Genomic DNA, 12,242 nt, shown 5'->3' with positions numbered 1-12,242 from the left:
TGAGAGTTCTCCTGGAAACCTTCATCATGTTGCATCCTGTTCATCAAGCCCTTGGAGTCTTCAGGAGCCAACCCACTTGCAAAGAAGAATTGGACTAGGCAATATCAGTAGACTGTAACTAGAAGGACTTGAAATGCAACCTGAACAGGACCTTGAATTGTAATGTTAAATGTTGATGTTTAATGTTATTTGTAAAGAGAAGTAAACTGTTTTGTTTAAATTTAGTTCTTTGCAACTCCTTCCAAGTACTGCCCCACAGAACCCACAGAAAGAGGTTACACCAGCAGACACTACAACTTAAAGGCATTACTCAGCACAGAGAAACATACTGGGGCCACAATGTTTGTTGGGAAAAATATACTTATAGAGCAGAGTCAGTGCAATAAGGAGGCAGAGACAGTTGCTTTACTGAAATAAAGTTTACTTACTAACAGGAAAGGTAACTTGGAAGAAAACAAGAAATATCTTTCTAACTAGCAGCTAGCTAGCTCCAGCAGCCAGCTTGCTGCTTGACTATTACATGGCTACTACTCACACATAGAGAGTTAGACTGAGCACGTGCAGAGAGCAACAAAGAATATATATCTAAAGCCTACGTGTAGACTGGCATGGGCTACATGCCAGGTCTGCTTGACCAATAGGTATCAATTGCCTGGTCACTGATTTCTGATCTCACTAGCTAATTAGCATGCATCAATTAACCCCTTCATTACTGGATTGTGTGACTGGCACTTGCCAAATCCCATCACATAGACATACCGTGAAATCAAAAGAAAACTTATAAAATCAGTTTTAAAAGTCTCAAGTGTAATCCGTCTTGGAAGAAACTGTTCTCAAATCAATTGCATGGTCCAAATTAATCCAGTCTCAAAAGCTGAAACGTTAGTCGGTATTTCCAAAATTATAACAACACATTCTGGCAAAATTGAAACTTCAGGATTAGGGCCAGAGAGGACAGGGGTGTTAAAAGAACTGAATGCAACTTTCAATGAACAGTAGTAAGGAAACTAGGAATTGTGATAAGGTGGGCTTGGAGGAAATTAGGACAGGGCAGGTGAAGCTCACCCAAACCAGCTGTCGCTAAATGATGCAATCTCACCCTATCTTCTCTGGGGTCTCTTTTTGCTTGATGCCAAAGCAACAGCAAGAACACTGGCGATCACTTTCACAACAATCAGTGCCGCAATTGTCGCTCCAATCAACAAATAGGAAGGTGAGCCAACAGTGACGCCCACTAGACCTTTAAAAGAGAAAGAATATAATTTGAGTCATTGACTAGATTGCAAACTATATTTCTGAAAGAGGATCTATGAAGCTGTTTTCCTCAACATATCTTGTGTAGCTCTTCTTGACAAAAATTGCTTATTAATACATCACTCAGTAGTGGGATTCAATAAATTTAGCTACTGGTTCGCCCCCTCCCAGGGGCGTAACGAGGCAGCTCTGGGCAAACTGTAGCCCTGGGCAAAACCTGAGTTGGATGCCCCCACCCCCCATGGGCGGCCACTCCACCATGACCAAAAAATTTTTTGCACCAGGACATTGGTGCCTGCAGGGGGTGCATTTTTAGACATATCAGCACCAAAATTTCAGCATATTCAGCATATTTCAGCAAAATTTCAGCATCAGAGCCCCTAGGGGATGGGGCGGTTTATAAATCGAAATAAAAAAATAAAAAAAATAAGTATCATCAGGAGACTGTCCTTATGCTACTCCCCAAGTTTGGTGAGGTTTGGTTCAAGGAGTCCAAAGTTATGGACTCCCAAAGGGGGTGCCCCATCCCCCATTGTTTCCAATGGGAGATAAATAGGAGATGGGGGCTACCCTTTGAGGGTCCATAACTTTGGACCCCCTGAACCAAACTGCACCAAACTTGGGGGGTCCCATCATCTCCAGATGATACCCTGAAATTTTGGTGCCGATACATCCAAAAATGAACCCCCTGCAGGAACATCCTAGAAATTTGCCCAAGAATCTTTGTTCTGCATTGAGTTTTCTGCATTACTGTCAATGGGGGTTGCAGGCTGTGGGGGGCACATTTCTGAGGGCACAGTCTCAAAACTTTCAGGGTCTCATCAGGAGACTGCCCTAATGATACCCCCCAAGTTTAGTGCAGTTTGGTACAGGGGGGCCAAAGTTATGGACCCTCAAAACTGTAGCCCCCATCTCCTATTAGCTCCCATTGGAAACAATGGGGGATAGGGGCAGCCCCTTTGAAAGTCCATAACTTTGGACTCCCTGAACCAAACCTCACCAAACCTGGGGGGTAGCATAGGGACAGTCTCCTGATGATACGCTGAAATTTCGGTGCCGCTAGCCTAAAAACTGCGCCCCCTGCAGGCCAAAAATGGAAAACCACTAAAATACCCCAAAACGAACCCAGCATTTTGATGCCCCCCACAAGGTGATGCCCTGGGCAGCTGCCCACCTTGCCCAATGGGCATTACGCCAGTGCCCCCTCCCCCCCCACCCGCTGCAAACACACATACCCTGCCGCCCACATACCTGGCTACTGCGGAGGAACATGGCTGTTTTAATTGATTGTAATGGGAACACATTTTTTCTAATTTATTGGTGTTGTGCTGTTACTCTGATCACTGTATTGTATAACAAAAACTGAAAACCCCTATCATTAAAAATAAATGCCCCTTAGCTATATAACTGCATTATTAAAAAGGGCTTTCCCCAAGCAACTGAGCCAGCAATGGTTGGTAGAAACACAAAAAACGCTAATGGATTGATAAGGTCTGTTTGACTTTGTTGATGATTGGAAAGCTTCAGTGTCAGTTTAAGGTATTTCCTGTTCCCTCTGACCTCCTTCAATTTTTTAACTAGGTTGTTAGGTAGATGCAAAGAAAAAGAATGAAACCAATGCCATTCGTTTGTTGCTGTTCCTATCTGTTGTCACTGCCCTAATGAACAGAGCTTTTAACTTTTTCCATTCATTTGGGGATGAAACTGCACGTGTAGATGGGATTTCTACCTGAGACAAATAAGACAATAGCTCTTAAACTACAATAATAAATTTAAATTTTAAAACCTATTTATACTAAATTGCTATTATTTTACTATGATATTATTACGTTATCCTATAGTGAATTAAGAAGGTTGGAAACTGTCCTGAGCTTGGAAGGGGAAGGGTGGTATATAAATCAAATTAAATAAATAAATACCCATTTTGTGTGTGTTTGTGTTTCCCATCAAGCTGACTTGTTGCAACGCTTAGTGGTGTTTTCAAGGCAAGAGACATTCAGAGGTGCTTTTCCATTGCCTGCCTCTGTGTCAGGTCCCCGTATTCCTTGCAGGTCTTGCATCCAAATACTATCCAGGGTCAGGGCAGAAAGTGTGTGATTGGCCCAGGGTCACCCAGCAAGCTTCCATGGCAGATTGGGAATTTGAACCTGGATTTCCCATAACCTACACCCTACTGGCTCTCACGACACACTTTAAATATTCATAATTATGTATCATTAGGCAAGCTGCAAAACCGCTATGCAATAGTTGCATAAAAATATTGAATCACTGCAAAGGAGGAGCAGGTTATTACCTTCACAGGCCAGCTGGACAGAGACTGTCTTGGAGGCCTTGCTGACTGGATTATCAGCTGTGCAGGTGTAGTTTGCATCATCATCTTGGATCTGGACTGTCTGAGAGGAGCTCTTTCCATTCTTGCTCTGTGAGGTCCAGCTATAATTCACTCCGTCTTCCCACCTCCCTGCAGAACAGTTCAGCTGCAACGTGTAATTCCCATCTCCGAAAGTGTCATTTCTACATTGGACGGCCAGATCAGTCTCTGTTAGATTTTCTGGATAGTGGTGGGGAAAGGACAGGAGACATACGATACAAGTGTAAGAACACTTTCCTGGGAGCAAACCTCATTGAATAGACTTGAGTCTGAGTAGACCTGCTTAGAGTTGCTCCCATAGAATACAAATGAACATTCATTGTCTGAAAGGCAATTTAGAGAGATGGCAAAAGATCGAAAAATAAATATGAATAGCAGATCGTAACAGAAGTTTGTGCTAAGTAGGCTTGGAGATTCGGATGAAACAAATACCAGATTCAGCCCAAATCTGGGTGAATTCCGGCACATTCGGACAAAAACTGGCCAAATATGTTCTGCCTGAATATGAACGAATCCAAATGCAAGGTATTCGGGCTTGGGGGTGTGTGTGTATTTTTTGGTGTTTTTTCATGTTTCAGCCTGCAGGGGGCGCATTTTTAAAGCTAGTGGCACCAAAATTTGGCACCCAGTTGGAGGTGAACCTGATGCCCACAGCATTTGCCCCTTCCAAGCAAACTTTAGCAATTTTTAGAGTATTTTTAGAGAAATTTTTAGAGTATTTACCAATCCTAGTGCTTAGGCCTGGGACATGTGAAAATTGACAGGCTCTGTTATAGAAAGTTGAGCAGAAATGGATTTCTCAGACTAAATTATTTCTTATTTTCTCTCCTTGTCACATATCTTTTCCTCCCCAGCCAGCTACAACAGGACTAGTAGATTATGGGGAGGGCTGAAAGTGGAGTTGTTGTGCAGTGGACATGATGTGAAGCTTTAGGTCAAACAGGTTTTGCAGGTTTCTGTAGTTCTTGAATAACCTGTTTAACCAGATTAATCAGCACATGTGTGCTATGGAAAACAGTGCCTTTCTCATACTAAAAGAATTCTGGTGAACATGAAAATGTGATCAGTACTTTGTGAGGCAACAGTTGGCAGTAATAAATCACTGATCTCTAGTAAAAAGTTAAGTAAAAGTCATCATAATCTACTCTACAGTCATCTTTTTTCAGTCATTTGTAATAACATTTGGCCCAGATTGCATTGAGAACTGTCTTTAGGTGAAGCTCAGCTCAGCTCTACGACGTGTAAAGCCAAACAAAATGCCTGTCATTATGACAGAAAAAGGTCTGCTGGGATGGGTGTGGAGAAACACATGTGAGATGGTGTCTGCACAGAAACACCTGGGATCGCTGTCAGTATGACTAGGCCATTCCAGTGGTGGGATCCAAAAATTTTAGTAACAGGTTCCCATGGTGGTGGGATTCAAACTGGTATGAAATAGCGCCAATGGGGCTGCTACGGACCCGATGGGGGCGCATCAGGCATTCTGGGGGCAAGGCATCCCTGGACGAAATGCTGTTTGACTCATTGCTGCACCGGTCCTTGGGCGGGAAATCCACGTACGCAAGCACAGGCCGCCACGCACGCCGGTGCACTTCCTGCTAGACTGCTTCAAGTTCTGCACGCTACTGCTGAGAGGAGGGGCGTAACTAAGGCAAAAATCATGTGGCAAAATCACCAATTAGTAACCCCCTCTTGGCACACACAAATAATTAGTAACCTACTCTCGGGAACCTGTGAGAACCTGCTGGATCCCACCTCTGGGCCATTCGATATCTGGCAGAGGGGTTCCTCTCTACAATCTTGTTCTGCAGTGCAGCATTTATAATTTGGGAGAAGGTTCAACTTTGTGCACATGCACAGAAAATACTTTTTTAAAAAAACTGGAGGGAATTTAAATCTTCAATGTAATTTTTTAACTTTTCAGAATTTTTGGTAAATCTGGGGAGTGCCTCATGTGTGCTGGAAAAATCTGTTTAGTGTTATTGTGGTCCCAGTTCACTGATTTAGGTATCTGCAGATGGGGGGTGGAATTACACACCGTTATTACCGTGTTTCCCCGAAAATAAGACAGTGTCTTATATTAACTTTTGCTCCCAAAGATGTGCTGTGTCTTATTTTCAGGGGATGTCTTATTTGTCTGTGTTCTGTTCGTCGGGCATGCTTCCAAACAAAAACTTTGCTACGTCTTACTTTCGGGGGATGTCTTATATTTCGCACTTCAGCAAAACCTCTACTACGTCTTATTTTCAGGGGATGTCTTATATTCGGGGAAACAGGGTAGATGTACAGTTGTGATAAGGTAATATTTGTGAATTTTAGGAGCGGAAATGCACACACCCACCTTAAAGTGGTCAGGAATGTTGAGACAGTTGGGCCTTAGTTGGATGAAAGAGAGGGGCGGGGGAAATTGGCCTGGCAGAGAAGCTTCCTGAGGATGGATGGCAGAGACAAGAGCCATAAACCTTGCAGTTCTTCCTCTTTTCCACAAATCTTAAGTCTTTAAGATCTCTGAGTGCGTGTAAAGTGCTGTCAAGTCACATTCAAGTTATGTCAACCCAGAAAGGATTTCAAGACAAGAGACTGACAGAAGATCTCTTATACCTTGGTAAAAAAAGAGATGTGGGCTGGTGGCTGGGGTTAGGGTAGGAGGAAAAATGTCGATCCTAATTTCTTTCCCAAGGGCTCTTTCGGCTGTGAAGAGGACAAAGACCCTCGCCTAGCAGCTGAAAGTATCCTGGAAAGGCGGGTATGTAAAAATAGCACTGGAATTGAATGTTGTAGGACGTGTTCTCCCCCAAATCCTCCCAAACTCTCCCACGCAGCATGGGAATGTAAAGTCACAATCTCCAGATTTGGGGATTTATCAACAACTGGAGATTTAGACAGCCTGTTGTGTAAGGCAATCTTGATGATTCTGCAAAGTTCTTAAATGAGCGCCACAGCAAATTCCTTTGCCTGAAGACACACTAAGAAGTTTTAAAAATCCGCCTGTCCCCCATTCCTTCCATTATATGAATAATACCTCATCTGGCAAATAGCCAGAACAACTTCTCATGCTAGTTGGTTTCACTATCAGCCCCTGGCCTATGTAAATATAGGCACTGCCAGTTATTCTGTTTCATCTTCCTATTGTTTAAGTATGATTTGTATCCCTTCTTCTAAAAAAAGACTATGTGTGTATCATAGAAATGAAAAAGTGAAGACAAACAGTTGTTTCTGTGTTTGAAAGTACTTGTAGGCAGGATGTGAGATGACACAACATTATCTGTGGCATTGTTTTTTTCATGACCTCCCACTGCAAGGTGGGAAACCCTCCCCCTTCCTGTCACAGCTGACTTATGATGATCCCATAGGTTTTTCAAGGCAAGAGATGATGCTGCCTCTCTCCCCAAGAAAAACGATGCTGTTCAAATACTTACTGTACACTTTCAGAATGAAGGTCTCATCATAGTCCGCTATTTGTCCATTGTATGTTCCAGAGTCATTTTGATATAGATTACTGATTTGTAAGTTCTTGCAGTCCCCAGAGACATTCAGTCGCCCCTGAAATTCTGAGCGGATGACACTGGTGTGACAGGGCGGACCTACATGCACCGTAGCAAGAAGAACAGGACGCACCCCAAATGTTTTAAGCCAGGAAATCTGGGTGAGTTCTTCTGAAGTCTTCAGATGGAACGTTACAGATCCTCCCAGAGTTCCAGTCATTTGCTCTCCCACAGATTCTGTATGGGCAAGAAGATGACAGATAACAGTGGCTAATTTTGGTACCTGAACTCCAAGTCAAATTCTAAGCAGTTGGGCTAAATTCTAATGCTATGGGCCCAGGAGTGAGAACAAACTCCACCAGAATGAATCTCCTGGTGTTCTTGCTTCTCCAAGGGGTGTTACAGAGCCCTCCTAGACAAGCCGCTTTCTCTGGGAGAATTTAGGGGGAGAACTGCCAGCTATATTGACTGTATAGACTTTTATCCGTGATGGAATTTGTGTGCTGGCTATGGAAATCAATGTTGCTGAAAGGGACTGCGGAGGGAACATCGGTGACAGCAGGGATGGAGCACAAGGATGAGAGTGATGGAGCAGCCAAGTGTGCAAAAACATCTGGGATGGACTGTCCTGAGGGAGTGATGAGAACCCCTTCATATATCATTAAGTGCAGCCAAGGAGCAATGGGTTCCACTGGAGGTTACTGGGCCTGCTGGGGAAACCCAAGTGTACCCCACAGCACATGTGGGTTCCCCCAAAACCCTCCCCCAGGATTGTTTCAGGATGGGGAAATGATGCAGTTTGGAAGGTTGAAGGTCCTGCTTCCTGTGTGCTGCAGGTTGGATCCTAACTGGGCCCTGCATGCTCCATACCTGAGGAGAACCCACAACTCACATCATTTTGTGTAGCATCTGACAGAGGCTAAGGACCAAGATCCCACCTGCCTGCTTCATACTGTGTGAGGGTTGCATCTTCATTTTGACACCAAGGAGAACAAAATCTACACAAACCCTTCATTAAACCTTGTGCTGTTCTGCTGCAATGTACCTTCCCCAGGACTTTTAAAAATATTGCTGTACATATTTATCCTACAGCCATTACCAACGTTATATTTTATTTCTGGGTAGTACAGATGAAGCCATGAAGAGGCCCTCAGGATTCTCAGAGAATCCTGTATTTTGCTATGTGTTCCACAAGAATATCAGGAGAAGTTCTGCTCTGTGAGACCAAAACGCTTTCTAGTGTAGTCTCTGGTTTCCCATCATGACTGACAGGGAGCTCAGAAGTAGGGCAAGAAAGCCAGCTTCCTTCCTTGCTGTGCCTCCCACTACTGCCACTCTGAGATATTCAGCTTCTGACATGAAGTTTCCGTTTAGATATCAAACGATGCTTTCACGTGAGGTTTTTCACTGTGGGGAATATAGCTTTCTTGGAGTTTCTATGTGAAGTGGTGCTCATTTGAATGTGTCTTGTGTGGCTTCCAGGGACTTCTGCTTTCAACTGAACCAAATGAATGATCTTGTTCAAAGGAAGAACCATGAAGGAACTGCTTAACTGTGGCTCAGCTAGGAAAGGGGAAAGGGGGAGTGTCCAAGCAGTGTAAGGGGAGGGGGGACACCATAGCTGTCCTCAGGTCAGCACTCCTGTCAGGGTTTTCTGTGCTTTTTTGTTTGGTTGGTTGGTTGGCTAAATGGGATTCTCCTGCTACAAAGTGTCTCCACCCTGCCATTTTACCCACCCGTTCCCTCCATGGAGGTTGCTCTCTGCTGCCTTTGTGTGTGTGTGTGAGTGTGCTGTCTTGGGTCTAGCGTTATTTTGCAAGACCAGGTAAAGTTCATGTGGATTTCACCAGCGTATTGCTCCAGCAATACACTGGCAGTGGCAACATTTTTGAAAAAAAAGGAAAAAAGAAAGCTCTTCCCATTACTCTGAATTTCTGCCTGAAAGAATGGACAAGATTGCTGTGGGGTGGGTGGCGGTGGCGGGGAAGAGCAAGAAAACCCAGTGCAAACCTCACACATTCTGTCCCGGCGAAGAGAGAGGAGAAGTTGTGCTTTCAGAGGTTTCGGAGATGGCATAGATTCTCTGATCTGGGGGGGGGGAGGCAGTGGTGTAGCTACAAGGGGATCGGTGTAAGACGCGTGGCACCGGTAATCAAGTACGCCTGGGTGCGCGCGTGAAAATGGCTCTCTAAACCTTCAATCTTTCCCCCCTTGCCAGGCCTGGTCCCACTCCACCAGCCTGGCCATTTTTCTGCTGGCAGAAAACTGTTTTCTGCCGGATGGAAAAGGTAAGTGGGGGCGCAGGGGAGGTGCTTTTATGTTCTGACTGTATTTTTGAGTACTACAATAAGAAGTATTAGTATATAGCAGCAGTGGCGTAGGGGCGAGCTCGCAAAATCTGGCCGGGTTTGATTCCTTCAGTTCAGCACCAGAGCTGTGGAATTTTTTTTGGGGAATTCAGATTAGCCTTTGCACTCCAGCACACGCCAAAGTGTTCCGTCGGCTAGTCACAACTTCTCGGAGCTATTTCAGCCCCACCTACCTCACAGGTTCTGTGCTTTGCTCACGGTGGAATACGCCTCGGAGATTGTCAGCCCCTTTGAGTCTCCTGCAGGAGAGAAAGGGGGGATATAAATCCAAACTCTTCTTCTTCTTCAAACTCTTCTATATACAAATTGCTGGTGTAGTTAGGTAGAGGTGGCCTAAGTTGATCAAACTGTTTATATTACCAACGTTTGTAAATGTAATCATGTAAATCAAACTATTTTTCTTTCATGCGAGTTGAGCACAGCTGAACAAACTGTATGAATGGCTGCTTTTTTAATCTTGATCCTCTTTGATCTGAGATTGCAAATGCCTTAACAGACCAGGTGATCAGGAGCAACAGCCGCAGAAGGCCATTGCGTTCACATCCTACATTTGAGCTCCCAAAGGCACCTGGTGGGCTACTGCGAGTAGCAGAGAGCTGGACTAGATGGACTTTGGTCTGATCCAGCTGGCTTGTTCTTATGTTCTTATGTTCTTATGTTCTTAATCTTCAAACACTTGTACTATATATAAATATACACAGAAAACCCTTTTTCAGAAATAGCCACATACACCGGAAAACTGAACCACAAACAAAATAGGAACCTGCATTTTAGGACCCAGTTTCTGTGCACACTGGGTAACAGGTACACCTGGCTGCTCTCTAGGTGAGCCAGTAATACTGACCAACACCCTCGATTGATCTGTCTTCAGGAAGACTTTTATGAAGTGAAAGAGGTTGATGTTTGTTTTCATCATGCATACTACACTGGCGGTATTTAAAATTTTGTTCATTTGTTAGTTTCGTAAATTAGCTGGTGTAGTCGGCCCACGTGGTCAGCGTAAGAACGAGACGAGACGCGGAGATAACATCTGGTGGAGATCGCCAGCAGCGGGAGCGCGGAGCTCCGTGTTCCTAGCGAGTCTCCCGCGTGCTGGTTCCTGGCACCTTTTATTGTTATTCTATCGGGGGCGTGTAGGAGGGAGGAACGGGGGGAGTTCCGGGAGAGCGGGAGGTCGGGAGATCATCATGTGATGCATGATCTCACCTGGCTACGTGCGGAGAGGAGCGTAAGCGTCTGAGCCTAATCCTCACCTGGGGGCAAGACCATTGTCCCTGCGCCCGGTGACTGAGCCAGACAGTTCACGACCCGTGACTCATAGGGGGATGAGGAGTGGGGGTGCGGTGCGACCAGAAGGCCGTAGGTCCGCTGGTGTGCCAGCGTTCTACCACGGTGCTGCTGGGTCAGCAGTGCATTACTACAGCTGGATTGCTCTACTTATTGTATTATGATGGCTCGCCGTATTATCCACCAGTCTCATAGACTTGTTTTATTGGCTGTATTGTACTAGATTTTTAGTGCACTTTTCTCCAATCTTGTGGGTTGTGTGTAATAAACTGTTCTTACTGCGTTGTAACGTCCAGTCTCAGCAAGAAAGATGGCTTGAAAATGAAGCCAGTAAGTAAATCAGTAAGTAAATATCAGAGGAGGAGGATTTCGTAGACTGACAGGCAGGAGGTCTTTGGACGAGAAATTAGCACAGACGCGTCCCTTAATAGCTAGCAATCTGAAAGCCAGGTCCTTCGTTCTACATTTAACATTAAAAAGAAAGATCATTTTTTTAAAAAGGCATACCTGCTGGTAGAGAAACCACAAAGATCATACACCAGAAATTTCTCATCTTAACTTCTTTGATCCGCTTTGTTTTCTTGGTTGTAAGCTTCATACTGCTATGTCTTGTATGAAAAGAAAGTTGCAGAAAGATGTGGTTTGGGGTGTGTGTGTGAAAAGGCTGCTGTTGCCTGACGGGAAGCAAAAAAACAATCTGGCTAAAAGGGCTTTGCAGATGCTGAAGAGGGGGCAGGGATGGAAGAGCCAGCTGAGTAATTTTAAAGCTGTCACAGGGAAGTGTGCTGCGACCTCTTACAGCAGTACTTCCCAGACAGTGTGGGTCTGACATCTATGATAAGATGCTTGCATTTTGAAAGGCAGAAAGAAAGATACAGCTGCATTTGGATGCCTACCTCCAAAGTGCTGGAGAAGCAACAGCCTGCTAAAAGGAGCAGCAGCAGCATAGTGGTTAAGAGCAGGTGTACTCTAATCTGGAGGAACCGGGTTTGATTCCCCGCTCTGCCGCTTGAACTGTGGAGGCTTATCTGGGGAATTCAGATTAGCCTGTGCACTCCCACACACGCCAGCTGGGTGACCTTGCGCTAGTCACAGTTCTTCTGGGCTCTCTCAGCCCCACCCAGCACCTTTACAGGGTGTTTGTTGTGAGGTGCAGTGAAAGGAGTTTGTAGTTCCCTTTGAGCCTTCTATAGGAGCAGGTGCTGTGCATAAATCCAACTTTCTTCTTCTTCTTCTTCTTCTTCTTCTTCTTCTTCTTCTTCTTCTTCTTCTTCTTCTTCTTCTTCTTCTTCTTCTTCTTCTTCTTCTTCATGTAAATAAAGCTGGAAGAGCAGTTTAATGCACTTGTACCCGGGGGGTGGAGGTGGGGGGGGGCTGAAGTGCATTCTCTAGTGTTCAAGATTTATTAAATGCTTTCCTCACAATTCATTGTGCCTCTTGTTTTTCTTTTTCTTCTTTGTGTTGGTGTGTGTTATT

At 44.7% G+C, this 12,242-nt stretch overlaps 1 protein-coding gene across 2 annotated transcripts; it reads right to left on the bottom strand.

The window, feature by feature from the left end:
- Positions 1–665: 665 nt before the first annotated feature.
- On the bottom strand, positions 666–11,456 carry LOC125439408 (SLAM family member 5-like). Of its 2 annotated transcripts, none has more exons than XM_048508517.1 (4): positions 11,274–11,456; positions 7,045–7,347; positions 3,548–3,805; positions 666–1,240 (listed from the first exon to the last, which is right to left on the bottom strand). In XM_048508517.1, exons 1-4 carry the CDS (start codon positions 11,362–11,364, stop codon positions 1,101–1,103), a joined length of 792 nt encoding a protein of 263 aa, XP_048364474.1. In that variant the 5' UTR covers positions 11,365–11,456; the 3' UTR covers positions 666–1,100. The 2 variants fall into 2 exon arrangements, with proteins under 2 accessions (XP_048364474.1, XP_048364481.1); XM_048508524.1 differs by having other exon boundaries at positions 11,306–11,331.
- Positions 11,457–12,242: the final 786 nt, after the last annotated feature.

This window comes from Sphaerodactylus townsendi, linkage group LG01 (genome assembly GCF_021028975.2).
Source record: "Sphaerodactylus townsendi isolate TG3544 linkage group LG01, MPM_Stown_v2.3, whole genome shotgun sequence".
Taxonomy (NCBI): Eukaryota; Metazoa; Chordata; class Lepidosauria; order Squamata; family Sphaerodactylidae; genus Sphaerodactylus; species Sphaerodactylus townsendi.
The sequence above is the reverse complement of the archived record's forward strand: the minus strand, read 5'-3'. Positions and strand labels throughout refer to the sequence as shown.

Excerpts from the sequence above, each read along its gene's own strand:
- LOC125439408 (XM_048508517.1), bottom strand. The coding sequence starts at position 11,364 with ATGAAGCTTACAACCAAGAAAACAAAGCGGATCAAAGAAGTTAAGATG. Across the intron at positions 7,348-11,273 it reads TGTGGTTTCTCTACCAGCAG|AATCTGTGGGAGAGCAAATG; the intron begins GTATGCCTTTTT and ends TTGCCCATACAG. Across the intron at positions 3,806-7,044 it reads CTTCATTCTGAAAGTGTACA|AAAATCTAACAGAGACTGAT; the intron begins GTAAGTATTTGA and ends ACCACTATCCAG.